This window comes from Ictalurus punctatus, chromosome 13, assembly GCF_001660625.3.
Source record: "Ictalurus punctatus breed USDA103 chromosome 13, Coco_2.0, whole genome shotgun sequence".
NCBI lineage: Eukaryota > Metazoa > Chordata > Actinopteri > Siluriformes > Ictaluridae > Ictalurus > Ictalurus punctatus.
Genome location: NC_030428.2, coordinates 27,522,501 through 27,541,275, shown reverse-complemented (window position 1 = coordinate 27,541,275; position 18,775 = coordinate 27,522,501). Strand labels below are relative to the sequence as shown.

Below are 18,775 nucleotides of genomic sequence, written 5' to 3'. Positions count from 1 at the left end.
ATGCGCTTAGAGCGCACCACAGTTTAGATCAAGGGGAGGAAGGGGGCTAGCGGGATCGTTTAAGCAGGTAGATTATATACATCAATAAATAGGCACATTGAGTTGTAAGAAACGTGGTTCGTTTGGAAACCGCCATCGGACACGTTCCGGTCACCTCTCGGTGCCAGGAAGAGGGTCTTGGTGGCGTTTCAGAGCCGTTCCCTGTTTGAAAAGCAGCGTGCCGGTGGGAGGACGAGTCTCTTTGAATAGACAGGATGCACGGACCGCCTTCCAGCGACAGCGCATGCCCACTGCGCCTCATCAAGAGAGTTCAGTTCGGCATCATCAGCCCAGATGAGCTTGTAGGTCTTTTGCCTTTGCGCTAGGTTTTTTTTTCTCTTCATTCTTTGGACACCAGCTTTGTCGCTCTGAGCTTCTTCGCCGTGTTGTTAACCTCATAACCACTTTTGAATCCATGCTTACTCTAGTTTTTAAGGCTCAGTCTTGTCCGCGCGCCTTGTTTTAGCGCTAGCTTAGCATCGCTGGCTAACTCGCGCGCGCCACTCTGTAACAGCAGTAAGCGCACGCGCAGAAGGAAAGTTTGAACAGAGAAATCGGATTATCAATAAAAAAAATTGACAACGAATAAATATATCAAGATATATATTATTATAGCACAGAGTTTATAAAGAATTAAACCACACTTTTTGTCGCGTGTCTGTTTTCCTTCTCGTTAAACTTCCCAAAGCTCTTTTTTTTCTCTAAAACTTCTCTTCATGACAATAAAAAAAGTTTTACACATGAAAACAAACGCATGCGTTTTTGTTTTTTAAATGCAAAATGTTTATTTTCATGCACGTGATGTTAACACTGATCTATGCAGGGGGTTGCACGAGACGTAACAGAAATAAGTTGCACTGAAAACAAACATGCTGTAGGTCTGATTTATTTGTCAATGCACTCGGGTGTAAATCAATGCAAACTTGTGAACGTTTAATTAACGTCATGTTCAGTCGCCATGATGAGTTGAGGAACCTGCTTAGATGTGTTTACGTTTATGAATCAAGAGTACAGATGCATTGCATACCTGGAAACTGTTTGATGTGACAGTCACGTGCGTTTATGCAATTCTGTTTATTCAGTGGTCATAAGCACTCATGAACTTGTATGGAAGCTAGAGTGTAGAGCTTTTATGCATTATTATTTTTTTTTTTAAATGTGCTGCTTTTTTTTTAGTTGAGTGATGTGAGGTTGTAAATTTGCATATTGCACCTACAATCTCACTGTAATAAAATTTAAGTCCAGGTATTGGATGTTTTGGATATCGGATGCATGTAAATTTAAGGGCGGTTTAATAGTTTCTTTGCACGGTCTCTTTGTAGAAACGGATGTCCGTTACAGAAGGGGGCATCAAGTACCCCGAGACCACAGAGGGTGGACGTCCCAAACTGGGCGGCCTCATGGACCCCCGGCAGGGGGTCATCGAGAGGTCGGGGAGATGCCAGACGTGTGCAGGTGAGCCGTTTTATGGCTGAAACCGAGGTGGAGCTGACCGTGTTATAAATCACGGATGAATCCGGGAACTTGTCTGACGTTAAATATTGTTCTCATCAGGTAACATGACCGAATGTCCGGGTCACTTCGGTCACATCGAGCTGGCCAAGCCCGTCTTTCACGTCGGCTTCATCACGAAGATCATGAAAGTCCTCCGCTGTGTGTGTTTCTTCTGCTCCAAGCTGCTGGTCGATGCGGTGCGTTTTTTTTTGTTTTGTTTTGTTTGTTTTTTTTATTCTTACAAATCACAGGTTGATTTTTATATAGTGTCTTATTTCTTCATTTTGGAGAACGTTTTTAGTGTTAAGTTTGTGTGTCCACGTTACAGAACAACCCAAAAATCAAAGACATTCTGGGCAAGTCGAAAGGACAGCCGCGAAAGCGCCTGATGCACGTCTACGACCTGTGTAAAGGTAAAAACATCTGCGAGGGCGGCGAGGAGATGGACAACAAGTTCGGAGTGGAGCAGCAGGAGAACGACGAGGACCTGACTAAAGAAAAGGTGAGCCGTGCCGGCGTTTCTCTTCGCTCCCAGAATCGATTTTACGGTCTCGTGGAAGTTTTATTTATTTATTTTTAACCGCGCTTCGGTTACGGTCAGGGTCACGGCGGGTGTGGGCGGTACCAGCCTCGGATCCGGCGCACAGGCCTGGAGCTGTACGCCGAGTGGAAGCACGTGAACGAGGACTCTCAGGAGAAGAAGATTCTCCTCAGCCCCGAACGCGTGCACGAGATCTTCAAACGCATCTCTGACGAGGAGGATCTCATCCTGGGGATGGATCCCAAGTACGCACGGCCCGAGTGGATGATCGTCACCGTGCTGCCGGTTCCACCTCTCTCCGTCAGACCTGCTGTGGTCATGCAGGGCTCAGCCAGGAACCAGGTGAGGCGTTGGCTAGAATTTGCGCTTAATTTACCGTGCAGTTTTAATACGCGAGAGTTAAAACCGACCGTTAAATCGCCCCCAGGACGATTTGACGCACAAGTTAGCCGACATCGTGAAAATCAATAACCAGCTGCGACGGAACGAGCAGAGCGGAGCTGCGGCGCACGTCATAGCAGAAGACGTCAAGCTCCTGCAGTTCCACGTGGCCACCATGGTGGACAACGAGCTGCCCGGTCTGCCTCGAGTGAGTGTTTGTTTCCATAAAACGTGGGTCTGTGCGTAATGTCAGAGATGTAATGTAAAAATAACCGAGTAGACACAAGCTAACTTTAATTCATTAGCACAAACGTTATCTCCTGAGGAATCGGCTTGGAAAGGGGTTTCGGAGAACGTCACCACGCTGAAAATCTGAAACTTCCCTTTCAGGCGATGCAAAAATCCGGCCGGCCGCTCAAATCCATCAAACAGAGGCTGAAGGGGAAAGAAGGCCGAGTGCGAGGAAACCTGATGGGGAAGCGCGTCGACTTCTCTGCCCGGACAGTCATCACGCCCGACCCCAACTTACAGATAGACCAAGTAGGCGTGCCCCGCTCCATCGCCGCCAACATGACCTTCCCCGAGATCGTCACGCCGTTTAACATCGACAGGTAACAAAGATTTCGTTGTAGATGGCAGAACGACCGACCTTCAGCCACGTTCTCACGCACACACCGAAGTCACCAGTAGACGTTCCTAGTACCGGTTGCCGTAGTAACCAGTATTTATCAGCGGGTCGCTTTCCGTCACGGTGAACGCAGTGCGACTTAAAAATAAATAAATAAATAAAATCCATCAGCGTGTTTGATTTAACATTACATAAGTGTGTAGTTAGCATCGGGTAACTAAAAATTTCAGCCAAGAATGGTCAATAAACAAAACAAAAAAAAAAAGCTTAAGTCGGCTCTCGGTATAACATTTTACAAGTTTATTGTTAATTCAGATCAGAAAGTGATTAAGTGTTTTGCTGATGCTTAGGATAATCAGTGTGCAATGTTTTTACAGTTCGTAAAATAGTAAAAAGTAGTGAATCGTGCCTTGATGTCACGTGACACTCGGGGTTACGGAGACCTCCTTGGAATTCCAAGTTGTTGTTGGAGCAGCTGGTGGTTACCCTAAAAGGTCTGTGATGGTGTTGGTTATCGAATCTGCAGTTTTCTGAGACGACGCACTTCCGTTCCCTTTTCAGGCTCCAGGAGCTGGTGAGGAGAGGAAACAGCCAGTATCCCGGAGCCAAATACATCATCCGCGATAACGGGGACCGGATCGACCTCCGTTTCCACCCAAAACCGAGTGACCTTCACCTTCAGATCGGCTACAAGGTGGAGCGGCACATGTGCGACGGCGACATCATCATCTTTAACAGGCAGCCCACCCTGCACAAAATGTCTATGATGGGTCACAGGGTTCGAATCCTGCCTTGGTCTACCTTTCGACTCAACCTCAGGTATATACAGTGCACATCAGGCGCTTTGTTTCTAGAGCCCTCTGCTGGTTGAAAGATGAATTACAACATAAAGGACATGACTGGTGAGGTGGCGTTTGAGGAAAATATAATCGTGAAGCTGAGCAGCTCTGCTCCAGCTGGGGGGGGGGGGGGGGGGGGGGGGGCTTATTTCCAGACCAGAAAAAATGTAAACGGTTTCAATTTGAAACTTCCCAATCCTTTTTGGGAATTTCTCCAAATTTTCCCAATCCTTTTTCTAGCATTTATTGTTCGGTTTCGATTGTTGAAAACGACTTCCTCCACAGCGTAACGACTCCTTACAACGCCGACTTCGACGGGGACGAGATGAACCTCCACCTGCCCCAGTCGCTCGAGACCCGTGCCGAGATTCAGGAGCTGGCCATGGTGCCACGTATGATCGTCACACCCCAGTCCAACAGACCTGTCATGGGTATCGTGCAGGACACGCTCACCGCCGTGCGCAAGTTCACCAAGCGAGACGTCTTCTTAGAGAGGGTGCGTGTCGGTTCGGTCAGGCTTAAAAAAAACAAAAAACGCACAACTCGGTTCTCCACGATGAATAATAACAATACGAGTTTTCTGATGAGATGTTTTTCATCTTGGGGTTCTCTCCTTCGATCAGGGTGAAGTGATGAACCTGCTGATGTTCCTGTCGTCCTGGGACGGCAAAGTGCCGCAGCCTGCTATCTTAAAGCCACGCCCACTGTGGACCGGCAAGCAGATCTTCAGCTTGATCATTCCGGGTCACATCAACGTGATCCGTACGCACAGCACGCATCCGGACGACGAGGACAGCGGGCCGTTTAAGCACATCTCTCCCGGAGACACTAAGGTGTTCTGAAACTCTTAAATTTAGAACTTTTTGAAGGAACTACATATACAGAATTATTATTATTATTTTTAATCATGTTTTACGTTTGTGACCACGTGACTAAGACTCTCTTGACAGCGAGTCTCCTTTTGTTTTTGTTTTTTTTAATAATCAGGCGCTCTTTATTGACTGGAACGTTCCTTCCTGTTGCAGGTGATCGTGGAGAACGGAGAGCTGATCATGGGGATCTTGTGTAAGAAGTCCCTCGGTACGTCTGCCGGTTCTCTCGTCCACATCTCCTACCTAGAAATGGGTCATGACATCACCCGCCTCTTCTACTCCAACATTCAGACTGTCGTCAACAACTGGCTGCTCATCGAGGGTGAGGCTCCGTTTGCGTGACCAAGCGAATTCAATGACGTTCATCGTACCGCCTGCGTCTCCCGTCGTTCCGAGCTTTTGTGTTGAAGGGTCTTTTGTGGGTTTTCTGCTCTTGTAGGTCACTCCATTGGTATCGGTGACTCCATCGCCGACGCGAAGACGTATCTCGACATTCAGAACACCATCAAGAAGGCCAAGCAAGATGTGATAGAGGTGAGCGAGTGATTTTTTTTCCCCCAGTTGTGAGCGCTCGAGTCATAATTGAAGTCGGTGAACTGCAGTCGCGAGGGGGCGGAGCATATTTCCAGGCTTGCGTCCATGGTGAGTCGGTTTCAGAGCTTTAGCCCCGCCCATACGTTATATACTTGCGCTTTCTAGGTCATCGAGAAAGCTCACAACAACGAACTGGAGCCCACACCGGGTAACACCCTGAGACAGACCTTTGAGAATCAGGTCAACCGTATCCTGAACGACGCTCGAGACAAGACCGGATCTTCTGCTCAGAAGTCGCTGTCCGAGTACAACAACTTCAAATCCATGGTGGTGGCCGGATCCAAGGGCTCCAAAATTAACATCTCACAGGTGAGACTTTAAGCCAGGTGTCCCTTATGAGCGTAAAGTCAGGGAGTTGATGTTTAAGTCCAAAATCTGTTTTGTTTTTTTTTTCCTGTAGGTTATTGCTGTGGTGGGTCAGCAGAACGTTGAAGGTAAACGAATCCCTTTCGGGTTCAAGCACCGCACTCTTCCTCACTTCATCAAGGACGACTACGGTCCCGAAAGCAGGGGGTTCGTGGAGAACTCGTACCTCGCCGGTCTGACGCCCACAGAGTTCTTCTTCCACGCCATGGGAGGTAGAGAGGGTCTGATCGATACGGCCGTGAAAACAGCCGAGACGGGTAAAGAACGAGAACGTCCAAAGCGTCACGTTGTACATGCGCTGTATACACTACCAGTCAAGTTTAGACACTTTTTATCATTTTCCCACATTTTAGAATAATAAGTCGTCAAAACTCTAGAGTAACACAAATGGAACTATGGGAATTATGTTGTGATAAAAAAAAAAAAATCCGAAATAAATCAGAATAATTTAGTATTTTAGCGTCTTTAAGATCCTTTTTGACTAGAATTTCCAGAAATGTATTGACTCTCACCTGATTTCTTGAGGAATCCCAAACATTTAATCATGCACCTTCAGATCAAAAGGTTTTTAAGATCATTTAGAAGCATTTCAGTCGAGTGTCCACAAACTTTTGACTAGTGTGTATAAAACCAGAACGGTTGTTCACTACAGTAGAACCGTCTGCACTAATGTTCCTCACCAAAGCGTGCTCTTTGTGTGTTTGTGCTCCGCTCAGGTTATATCCAGCGTCGTCTGATCAAGTCTATGGAGTCTGTTATGGTGAAATACGACGCCACGGTGAGGAACTCCATTAACCAGGTGGTACAGCTGAGATACGGAGAGGACGGCCTGGCTGGAGAGGCTGTCGAGTTCCAAAACATGGCCACGCTTAAACCGTCCCACAAAGCTTTTGAGAAGAAGTGAGGGTCGCGTCATTGAAGTCTTTCCGAGCCCATTTTTCAGATTACTTATCTGACCCTCGACCTCCATCCTTTTTTAATCCACCAGGTTCAAGTTTGAATACACTAACGAGCGAGCTCTCCGGCGCACGCTGCAGGAGGACGTGCTGAAGGAGGTGATGACCAACGCGCATGTGCAGAGCGCTCTGGAGAGGGAGTTTGAGAAAATGAAGGAGGACCGAGAGATCCTGAGAGCCATTTTCCCCACTGGGGACAGCAAGGTGTGTGTGTGTGTGTGTGTGTGTGTGTGTGTGTGTGTGTGTCTTAAATCGGTAATGATTATATGGTGTGTGTACTTGAAGCACAATTTGCACACATAGTTAAGATCTAACCTTTTTTTTTTTTTTCCGTCAATGAAGTTAGAGTGGAGAACGCTGTATAGGGCAGGTCATCTCACTGTCATTTCCTCTCCTTTCCTGCAGGTGGTGCTGCCGTGCAATCTGGCCCGAATGATCTGGAACGCTCAAAAGATTTTCCGCATCAACCCTCGGACCCCGACAGATCTCAACCCTTTAAGAGTGGTGGAGGGTGTGTAAACTTATTACACATGTCAAGAGTGTGTGCTTTTATGCATCTATGCTTCCATACACAGATTTGGAATTGATACTCTCTTCCGTATGTCTAACTTCTACTATTATTATTAATATGAATATAGGATCCCCTCCCCAAATCGAAGCATACCAGGGGCTTAGTAAGGGGCAGGAATATTCCCATAGCTCACGTTTAAGTCCAAGCTTAACCGTAGCTTAAACGAAGTCCGGCTCAGCTTCTTGTGCTTGAATTTACCGGGTTAGGTGTGCAAGAGCTGAGTAAGAAGCTGGTGATCGTGAACGGCGACGATCCGTTAAGCAAGCAGGCCCAACAGAACGCCACGCTGCTTCTCAACATCCATCTGCGCTCCACGCTCTGCTCCAGACGCATGACCGAAGAGTTTCGTCTCAGCTCCGAGGCCTTCGAGTGGCTCCTGGGAGAGATCGAGACCAAATTCAATCAGTCGATTGTGAGTAATAAAATAAATTAAAAAAACGAGTAAACGAGTCTGAACCGGGTTTAAATTTCGGGATGGATGTTTTAGGTTCACCCGGGTGAGATGGTGGGTGCTCTGGCTGCTCAGTCTCTGGGTGAGCCTGCCACTCAGATGACCCTGAACACCTTCCACTACGCCGGTGTGTCGGCGAAGAACGTCACCCTGGGTGTTCCTCGACTCAAAGAGCTGATCAACATCTCCAAGCGTCCCAAGACTCCGTCCTTGACCGTGTTCCTGCTGGGCCAGGCGGCCCGCGACGCCGAGCGCGCCAAAGACATCCTGTGTCGCCTGGAGCACACCACGCTGCGCAAGGTCACGGCCAACACTGCCATCTACTACGACCCCAACCCGCAGAGCACGGTGGTGTCCGAGGATCAGGAGTGGGTGAACGTTTACTACGAGATGCCCGACTTCGACGTGACCCGCATCTCGCCCTGGCTGCTGCGCATCGAGCTGGATCGCAAACACATGACTGACCGCAAGCTCTCCATGGAGCAGATCGCTGAGAAGATTAATGCAGGTGAGACCAGAAGACCGTCAGCACTCCCCTCCTCCTCTAATTCGGAGAAAGAGGAAATCAATAACATGCATAGCTCGAGGTTTTCCGTGCTCCTTATATATGTACGTGTTTCCATCTCGCAGGTTTTGGTGATGATCTAAACTGCATCTTCAACGACGATAACGCTGAGAAGCTGGTGCTGCGTATCCGAATCATGAACAGCGACGAGAACAAGTTCCAGGAGGTGAGATTACCAATTCAAATGTGTTTTTCAAAATCGCGTGTTCCCGTACCGTCGTACATGTTGACCTTTTGCGTCGTTCCTCTGGCAGGACGAGGAGGTGGTGGATAAGATGGACGACGACGTGTTTCTGCGCTGTATCGAGTCCAACATGCTGACGGACATGACCCTGCAGGGCATCGAGCAGATCAGCAAGGTGTGGCGAGTCCCCCCCCCCCGTTTCGAACGGTCCGCTTGTATACACCCATGTTTTGTTTCTGTTAAACTTGGGGTCTTCCTCTCCGTTAGGTGTACATGCATCTTCCTCAAACCGAGAACAAGAAGAAGACCATAATCACTGAGGACGGAGAGTTCAAAGCGCTGCAGGAATGGATTCTGGAGACGGACGGCGTCAGTCTTATGAGAGTCCTCAGCGAGAAGGACGTCGACCCTGTCAGGACCACCTCTAACGATATAGTGGAGATCTTCACTGTAAGAGATCTGTAGTTAAAGGATATTGATCATTCTTACGACTGAAAACGCAGCTGGTTTTTAGTCGGCTTATCTTATCCGTCTCTCGTAGGTGCTCGGGATCGAGGCGGTGCGTAAGGCCCTGGAGAGAGAGTTGTACCACGTCATCTCCTTCGACGGTTCCTACGTGAACTACCGCCACCTTGCCCTCCTGTGCGACACCATGACCTGTAGAGGTCACCTGATGGCCATCACGCGTCACGGCATCAACAGACAGGACACCGGACCGCTCATGAAGTGCTCTTTTGAAGAGACGGTAAGAGCAAGAAGCACTGAAACCAATATCGGTCGTTCTATGGTACGAGAGCGGCCTCTAGAGGCGGAAAAAAACATCGCGGACTAATGAAGTGGAGGTTTTTCTTTTGGGTTTTTTTACGTTTATTTTGGACGTCTGTTCTGTTATTTGGAGTGTTCCTTTTCGCTTCAGTTTGGATGCTTTTAGTATTTTAATATTTTTATTTCCTTTGGAAAAAGTACAGACAGTACTGTTTATTTTTGTAATAAACTTCAGCGATTTCACGTTTTTAGTCATACGCTTTCATTCAGTATCAACTTGGAGTGGATTTTATCGATAACTCTCAACCTCCTGCATAGGCACGTTTGAATTCTCTAATCGCATTTACAATAGATTGTAAATTATCAGATATACATATATAGTTGATTGTAGCTTAATTCATTTGTAATTAAGGTAAGTGTTTAATACTGCGTTTTATTTTCCAAGAACTTCTTACTGATGAACAAAGCAGGGGCAACTGCACGTGGACGAAAACCACGATTGACTTTACTGAAACTGTGTGTTAAATGTACTAAAATGACTGAAACGTAGCACTGGAAGAATCCCAATGTCCAGTGATATGATATTAATTCCTGTTACCGGTTCGACCCGTGTGTAGGTGGATGTCTTGATGGAAGCGTCGTCCCATGGGGAATGCGATCCCATGAAAGGCGTGTCTGAAAACATCATGCTCGGACAGCTGGCTCCTGCAGGCACCGGCTGCTTCGACCTGCTGCTGGATGCTGAGAAATGCAAATACGGCATGGAGATTCCCACCAACATCCCCGGGATCAGCGTGGCTGGACGTAAGTACCGTGGTTTTTTTTTTTAAAAAACTAATTGGCAATTTTAAAAAAAATTTTTTTTAAGCAAGTCACTTCATGCATCTTCCATTTTACAGCAACGGGAATGTTCTTCGGCTCCGCCCCCAGCCCTATGAGTGGCATGTCTCCAGCCATGACACCCTGGAACACGGGGGCCACCCCAGCTTACGGCGCATGGTCTCCCAGCGTGGGTGAGTGCAGACCGCCGCTTTTATTCGATGCCCTCGGATCCTACGTTTATATTTTCTCTGCCTCATCCTCGCACTCTTTCTTCAAACAGGAAGCGGAATGACTCCAGGAGCCGCAGGATTTTCACCCAGTGCCGCCTCCGACGCCAGCGGCTTCTCTCCGGGTTACTCGCCCGCGTGGTCTCCTACGCCCGGCTCTCCTGGGTCTCCTGGTCCGGCCAGTCCTTACATTCCCTCTCCAGGTTAGTTTAGGAGCCGTTCTCGGTTTCCGGATTAAATTCGGGGTTCACGTGCATTCTGATTTCGGGATGTGAACTTGTAGGGAAGTTTAGAAAAAGAGAAAATTGTCGGTGTGCTAATTTCCCAAGTGTTCTTGACATTTCACTTTCAGCTTGCAGAATACCTCATCTTGTCCTTGCGCTTTCTGTCCTCCAGGTGGAGCCATGTCTCCAAACTATTCGCCGACGTCTCCGGCGTACGAGCCACGCTCCCCGGGAGGCTACACCCCACAGAGCCCCGGCTACTCGCCCACGTCTCCGTCTTACTCTCCCACGTCTCCTTCCTACTCTCCCACCAGCCCCAACTACAGCCCAACCTCTCCATCTTATTCTCCCACCTCTCCATCCTACTCTCCGACGTCCCCGTCGTATTCCCCCACCTCCCCGAGCTATTCGCCCACATCGCCCTCTTACTCCCCCACCTCTCCGTCCTATTCCCCCACCTCTCCGTCCTACTCTCCGACGTCTCCGTCGTATTCCCCGACTTCGCCCTCTTATTCACCCACGTCTCCCAGCTACAGCCCGACGTCCCCGTCGTATTCGCCCACCTCTCCGTCGTACTCGCCGACTTCCCCCTCGTACTCCCCGACCTCTCCTTCTTATTCCCCGACGTCGCCCTCGTATTCGCCGACGTCTCCCAGCTACAGCCCGACCTCACCCAATTACACGCCCACTTCGCCCAGCTACTCGCCCACGTCTCCGTCTTACAGCCCCACCTCGCCTTCGTACTCGCCCACGTCTCCGAATTACACGCCCACCAGCCCGAATTATTCTCCCACGTCCCCGTCTTACTCCCCCACGTCTCCTTCCTACTCCCCGTCCAGTCCTCGGTACACGCCTCAATCTCCCACGTACACCCCGAGCTCACCCTCTTACAGCCCGAGCTCCCCATCTTACTCCCCCACGTCTCCGAAATACACCCCCACGTCTCCGTCATACAGCCCCAGCTCTCCAGAATACACCCCCACTTCGCCCAAGTACTCGCCCACTTCGCCCAAGTACTCGCCCACTTCTCCCAAATACAGCCCGACGTCTCCGACTTACTCGCCCACGACGCCCAAGTACAGCCCCACGTCTCCGACGTACTCTCCGACGTCTCCTACCTACACCCCGACCAGCCCCAAGTACTCGCCCACTTCGCCCACGTACTCCCCGACGTCTCCGAAATACTCCCCGACTTCGCCCACGTACTCGCCCACTAGTCCCAAAGGCTCGACTTACAGCCCGACCTCGCCCGGGTACAGTCCGACGTCTCCGACCTACAGTCCGGCCATCAGCCCCGACGACAGCGACGAGGAAAACAACTGAAGCAGACGACGACCGGATCGGACGCGCCGTCACGGCGCCGTCTCGTCCTCGGAGTCCCTCCTTGAAAACGCAGCATCAGCACGGGAACATTATCGTCGGCGGACACCGCGACATTTCTCGCATCATTTCTGCAAACTGGCTCGATTTACTATGATACCGTCATAGTTGTGAACTGTAGAACCGACTGCCTTTCAGCTTTTTGAGTTTGACCGGATCGAGAAGGGGTTTCGGGGTGTTCTATCTAAACGTAAATATGAAAACCCACCCTTCTTAACTTTTATCTCTAATTCAGTGTTGAACCTAACGGAAATCTGAGAGAGATTAATTTGCCAAAAGCCTTTAGAAAGCAAATAGTGGATCGTATCGTCTGCTGCAGATGGAACTGGAGGGGGGAGGGGGAGGGGGGGTCATCGACTAAAGTGAGGTGCACAGATGAGAAATTTTACGGAAACGTATCTAACATTGACTCTTTTTTTTTTCTTTTCTTTTTTCCTTCCTTACTTTGTGTGTATATTTATATATACATAAGCTGTGCTCAGTTTGTTTGTCCATGCAAATGGAAAGAACCGAACCCCTAATTAATGAAAGTTCAGAGCCAGATTTTTGTTTATCGGCTAAAATTAAGATTTTCAGTCATGTATAATTTGACCAGATGTTCATATGCTGGTCATTAGCGTAGAAGAAAGGGTCGTTGTAGTGGACGACCATGCTGAGGGCTTATCTACCAACCTTCTTCTAATTATTATTATTATTATTATTATTATTATTATTGGTAGTTAAACTTTCACCAGCATCCTGTTCAATTTTCAAATAACCACAAAAAAGAGTTATAGCCAGCAATAGCTTCCCTCTAACTGTAGAGGAATGTGAAATTATTATTATTATTTTCCAAAAAGATGATTTTTTTTTTATTGATTTTAGAGTGTTATAGGAGGATGAAGGGGAGGGAGCGATTCGTACACAAGGCGGCTTGCTTGTCCCGTCGAGCCGAACCCGTTTCTTCGCGTCTTTTTAGTTTTATCTCGGAATCTTCCCAAAAACCTCGTCCGTCCCAGTCAGCGGCTGTATAAATACAATAATAAAAAAAAAATAAGTAAAGATTTCCCTCCTCGACGTCCTTTTTAGTCGGTCGTTATTTAAATAGAGTCCCAGTCAGTTACCGAAGGGAAACTTGATCGGAAGTTTCTCACATTTTTTTTTTTTTTGTATTTGTATTTTTTTTCGGTCAGATGTTTAGATTTGTGTTCTTCGGGTTTACTTCTGGATCGAACGTTCTGGACGTTTTTTCATTTCAGCGGTCCGTCTCGCGTCAAGAGCGGGGAGGGGGTGGGGAGGGGGGTGGGGGTTGGCAAAGTTGATTTTCTGAGAAAGCCGAGTGCTAAAAACCCGTGGACTAGCAAGCAGTCGAGCTCGTCGTTTCTGTTAATGGTCGTTCTTCCTTCTCTGTTCATCCAAACGTGTAACCCAAGATTTCTTACATCAGTAATCAGTGTTTCGTCCTCCTTCCTCCACCCCCCTCCGCCCTCCCCTTACCAATGTTCCTGAGGGGTTTTGGGATGGACGGGGAGGCTCAAAAATATCTACTGGAAACCTATATGCAGAAGGTTTTGCGTAGAAACAGGTGGAACCAGGGTTCCTGACATGAGGGGCCTTCGTCTTGCTCTTTCGATGTCGGGCGATGGCGGCTTTGCACGAGCGTGTGCTTTATAAAGCCTTTAGAGCAGGTTCGTCAGAGTCTCCGCCCTAGATTGCCTTCAACAATGTTTTCTTAAAGGTCCAGTCACTTATGTACCCAGGCTCCTAGTAGAAGTGTGTGGATGTGTGAGTGAGTGAGTGAGTGTGTGTGTGTGTGTGTGTGTGTGTGTGTGTGTGTGTGTGTGTGTGTGTGTGTGAATTGAGAGGGTTTCCTTCAGTTGGGCAGAGTTTGAAAAAGGGTAACGAAGCGAGATTTAAACTTTAAATTGTCACTGTATAGAAGAGGACGTCTCAAATTCTCTGTATCTGTTTGTTTGTTTTTGACTTGATGATAACAATAAAATGTTTGCCTACACGTCTGTGTTTGTTTTATTGCTTAAATGCTCGTTTTAATTTTGCTAGCTGCTCCTCTAAAAACAAGCTTGGCTAATACCTCGTCTGGACAGTTTTTCGGTAGTAACGCCAGCGGTCACGTTGGCGGAACTGAAATAATCATCAGTGTGCAGATAGTCGACTGCGTTGGGTTTCAGGATCCTCTTTTCGTCCTCGGTGAGCAACGGTCCTGGGAACCGAGACGAGAAATAGATATTATAGAAATAGAATATACAGATGCTAATGGCCGAGTTCACGTCGAAACAAAACGCACACGAGATGTTTAGATACAAGTGCCGCTGTTGGACCCTGTTCTGAACAACAAATAGCGACGTTGAGCATAAAACTGGGGGGGAAAAAATAAATGATTGTCGCCTGGTCTCAGATCAGAACTATCAGACTTGAACTGTTTGAACCATGGTGATCATTTATAAACCTTTTGGGAAACATTTGGAACGGCCGAGGTTTCCGAAGATCCAGATTTTTCCGTTCTGATAAAATCCAAGTCGGCTCCGCTCACAATTCGAGTACGGTTTTATTATAAACGCCTGATCGTTAACGCGTTTATCCACTCGACCGATGCGTCCGATCACGTCCAGGGCGTCAGTTGCGTTTTCACATCACACATCAAAGGGTGGCGATGTGATCTCTAACCGTGGCATGGATACTGGTGCTGATCCTCCTCCTGGGAGTTTCAGACGTGACTGGACCTGAACATTTGTAGAGTTTCCAAAGAGCAATGCGAATGAAGACTGATCATCCAGCGAGCGTTGGTTCTGCAGATGGAAACGTCGTCTTGTTGAGAGAGGTGGGTCTGATGGACTGGTTTACGCTGACTGGAAGGCTATGGGAACTCGGATAAAAGCATCTCGGAGCATCGCAACAGCAGGTCAAACTCTGAGGTGGATGAGCTACAGTAGCAGAAGACCACATCAGGTTCTACTCCGGTCAGTCAACAGGAATCTGAGGCTACAGTAGGCTTTGGGATTAATCTGATCTGTTGGAGGGGTTTTGTTGTTGTTGTTGTTGTTTTGTTTGTTTTTAAAAAAAAAAGTTTTTTCTCATGCCATTGTGTAGAAGCTTAAAGATTACTTTCATATAATGAAATGTTTTGTTGTTTTTTTTTACCTGTCTAAAGTTTTTAGAAATATAATAATAAATAAATTGGCTATTCAGATAAGCAAGTCCCAGTGTTCACCTGAATGATCCAGCTCAAAGAGTCGACTCGTTCATAAACCGATCGACACAGTGACGACACACATGATTCAGTCCTCTGCAGTATGTGTCTGTTTAGCTGGATATCTTTGATATCATGCCGAGTTTTAGTTTCACACCTGATCCAGATCTACACGGTTATAGGTATTTGGGATTTGGGACTGAAGCGTGCAGGCTGGTGACGCTCCAAAAGCAGGTTTATGAAGCTTGAACTCCTGTAAGAAAAGTCACACATCTCAGATGAACAGATGAACAACTCAGAAGAGTCATGATTCACACGTGAAAGTCACAATTCAACGTTACGTTTCACATTTTTACAGCTGGGCTTTTCGCATGTAGTGTGCATGCTTTTATTATTATTATTATTATTATTATTATTATTATTATTTTGCGCGTGGTTCGTTTATCTTTTTTTTTCTCCTGCATGATTCATTATATTTAACATCTTATTTTTCCTGCACACGATTCATTTATTTTCACGTTCGTTTTAAAAACTGATTCATTTCCCCCCACAATTCGTATGCACAATTTATTCGTTCTCACGTTTGATTCTTTCAAGTGATTCATCATTTTCTCATGTGATTCACCTATGATTCATTTACTCCCACATGGTTCATTTATGTACATATGTGATTCTCTTTCACACGATTCAGTCATTTTTAAACTGAACCCCCCCCCCCCCCCACACACACACACACACACACACGATTCATTTATTTTCACATGTGATTCTTTCACAATGATTCATTTATTCCCACATATTCATTTATGTACAGATGTGATTCTCTTTCACACGATTCAGTCATTTTTAACCTGAACCCCCCCCCCCCCCCACACACACACACACACACACGATTCATTTATTTTCACATGTGATTCTTTCACAGTGATTCATTTACTCCCACATATTCATTTATGTACAGATGTGATTCTCTTTCACACGATTCAGTCATTTTTAAACTGAACTCCCCCCCCCCCCCCACACACACACACGATTCATTTATTTTCACATGTGATTCTTTCACAATTAATTTATATGCGCATCACTTTTAACAACCGATTGTTTCCCCTCACAATGATTCATAACTTACATGTGATTCATTCCTTCTCACGTCATTCGTTCAAATGATTCATTCATTTTCACGTGATTCTTACACGTCAGTTATTTCCACATGGTTCATTTATGTGCAGACGTGACTCTCTTTCACACGATTCAATCATTTTCTGAATCATTTCAACTGATTTTTTTCCCTCACGATGACTCATTTATTCATTCAACTCGTTCTCGCATGTGACTCTTTCAAATGATTCGTTTATTTTCGTGGGTGATTTTCTTTCACACCATTCAATCGTTTTGCCACATGATTCATTTCTACTCACGTGTTGGACTTTATTCAGGCTTTTGGTGGTTTTTACACGTTGAATTGCACTTTCACACACGTTATTTTCACATTTGCTCGTGTCATTATGTGGGTAAAACGTGACAGTTTCTAGCAGGGGAGCGAACAGCAGGCGTGGCGGTGATATTTCTGTACACGTCCTGACACGAGACGCTGACAGAGCGTTCATAGCAGACTGGGTTTTTTCTGTGTTAACTGATGGAACATTTATGCAACTTTCTGCATTTCTTTTGTGTTTTTTGTCATTTTTACAACAACAAAAAAAAAGGTGTCGTCACATCTTTCCTGCAGCAGGCCTAGCTAATTGATGAATTCAGACATGAGGAACACCAACAACGAGTCTTTATTAACCACATATACATTACAGCACAGTGGAATTGTTTTCTTCACATACCCCCACATGTCAGGAAGCCATGATACAGCGCCCCCTGGAGCAGAGAGGTTTAAGGGCCTTGCTCAAGGGCCCAACAATGGCAGCTTGGCAGTGCTGGTGCTCAAACCCCTGATCTTCTGCTCAGTAACCCAGAGCCTTAACCGCTAAGCCACCACTGCCCTGATTTTCCATCTTAAATGGAATTGGGACAAATTTGCCACAAGCCAATCCTTCTCCTTCACTCCTTCATTGTATGTGGTTCTCTTCTACCCTCCCTGCTCTTGGTTTTAGGTGGGTGTGCTAAGAGCTGTGACTCAGAGGAGAAACAGGAAGTATTTTGTGCTCAAAAACTTCACCCCCTCCACTAAATCTCTTCCTCTGTCTGTCTTCAAGCTGAGAAAAAGTCCTACAGCAAGGTAAGCAACAGATCTTCAACTTGTTTAGAAACTTTTTAAAGAAAGTTACAGTGTTTTTTTGTTTTTTTTTTTGTTATCTACACTCCCTTTTAAAGAGAGAGAGAGAGAGAGAGAGATTTTCTGTAGAATTCCCTGCAGATTTGCCAGTAAAATGAACTACTTTCAGTTGATGCTTGTTTTCCAGGAAAGCATGCCAGATAATCATTGCAGGCTTGCAACTCTCATGGCAGTATCAGGCTTCTCCACCCTCTCCTGGGGCGGTTATTGTTTTATTATGGCTATCATATTCCCTTCTCTGATTAGCTGCATGTGTACGGGTCGTGCCTCGGGTGTCTCAGACATGGCGCTGTTGACCCCTGTCAATCTCCTCATCTTTCTTTCCTTTCACTGCACAGACATATTTAATTTCCAATTTCTCCAACGTTGGGCCTCTTGCGTAGTCACGGATAGGCATCTCCCAGTCGCTCGGTCACTCAAACCCTACACCTCAAAACACAGCCGGATGAATAGAACGATAGAGGGGTGAAGACGAAGGCGGAGGAGTGATCAGACCGGCGTGTAGCTCTGTCAGGCAACCCGACTCTCCTCGCCGTGGGGCGTCCTCGGGTTTTATTCCCCCGGGTCCAGTTACCGGCTACACGTAAGCTTAACCAGGCCAGATGAACACACACACACGGACAGACACAGTCACGGACACGCAAACACAAACACACGGACTAAACGCAGGCAGGATGGAGCCGGAGCCAGAAGAAAGCGTGCCTGAACTGGCCGAGGGAATCATGCAGTTAAGTGCACGGACTTGTTCTGTTCTGCCATGTAGATCAGACTGCGTGTGTGTGTGTTTAAGATCTTCAGTGGCCACGCCTTACATCTGTAGGCCCTCACCGCAATCTCTCGTGCAGCGCTCTTCTTTCACTTCCTTCCTGTTTGGTTTCTCCGTCTGGTGTGGGTTTAGGACTAACACATCCTGCTAGCAATTTCTGTTTAAACGGCAGCCGTGGTGTGAAATGTCTGATCTGGATCTGTGTTTCTGCTACAGTAACCCTTTGTGTATTTATAAAGATTCAGTGTCAGTGGGTCAAATGCATGCTAGACTAGGCACGGTAGGCTGATTGGCGTGTCCAAAGTGTCCGTAGTGTATGAATGGGTGTGTGAGTGTGTATGTGATTGCGCCCTGCGACGGACTGGCACCCTGTCCAGGGTGTACCCCGCCTCGTGAACGACCAGACTGGCCTGCTCTGAGCTGACAGGAAGTCTATAGTTACTCAAATAATCACTCTTTACATCTGTGGTGAGCAGAAAAGCATCCCAGCATGCACGGCACATCAAACCTTGAAGCGGATGAGCTACAACAGCAGAAGACCACGTCAAGTTCCAGACCAGTCTTCAGTTCTTGACGTGTCTCTGCAGGATTTTATACGTTGTGCTGCTGCCACGTGATTGGCTGATTAGATGACTGTAT

General features: G+C 47.0%; 2 protein-coding genes across 2 annotated transcripts in view; both read left to right on the top strand.

The window, feature by feature from the left end:
• Positions 1-14: 14 nt before the first annotated feature.
• On the top strand, positions 15-13,892 carry polr2a (RNA polymerase II subunit A). Its single transcript, XM_017483182.3, has 27 exons — positions 15-341; positions 1,362-1,494; positions 1,594-1,730; positions 1,862-2,035; positions 2,135-2,416; positions 2,502-2,663; positions 2,846-3,066; positions 3,645-3,902; positions 4,208-4,418; positions 4,546-4,755; positions 4,948-5,116; positions 5,234-5,328; positions 5,494-5,697; positions 5,789-6,011; positions 6,471-6,654; positions 6,743-6,914; positions 7,116-7,221; positions 7,488-7,693; positions 7,769-8,240; positions 8,363-8,463; positions 8,552-8,656; positions 8,749-8,931; positions 9,023-9,226; positions 9,864-10,050; positions 10,146-10,259; positions 10,349-10,498; positions 10,692-13,892. The coding sequence occupies exons 1-27, from the start codon at positions 255-257 to the stop codon at positions 11,840-11,842; spliced, it is 5,901 nt and encodes a 1,966-aa protein (XP_017338671.1). The 5' UTR covers positions 15-254; the 3' UTR covers positions 11,843-13,892.
• A 3,272-nt stretch (positions 13,893-17,164) lies between these two features.
• The window catches only part of capgb (capping protein (actin filament), gelsolin-like b), a 13,084-nt gene continuing 11,473 nt past the window's right edge, over positions 17,165-18,775 (top strand). The window contains exon 1 of the mRNA XM_017483183.3: positions 17,165-17,313. The gene's annotated coding sequence lies outside the window, so the exon portion shown is untranslated. The remainder of the gene's footprint in view (positions 17,314-18,775) is intronic.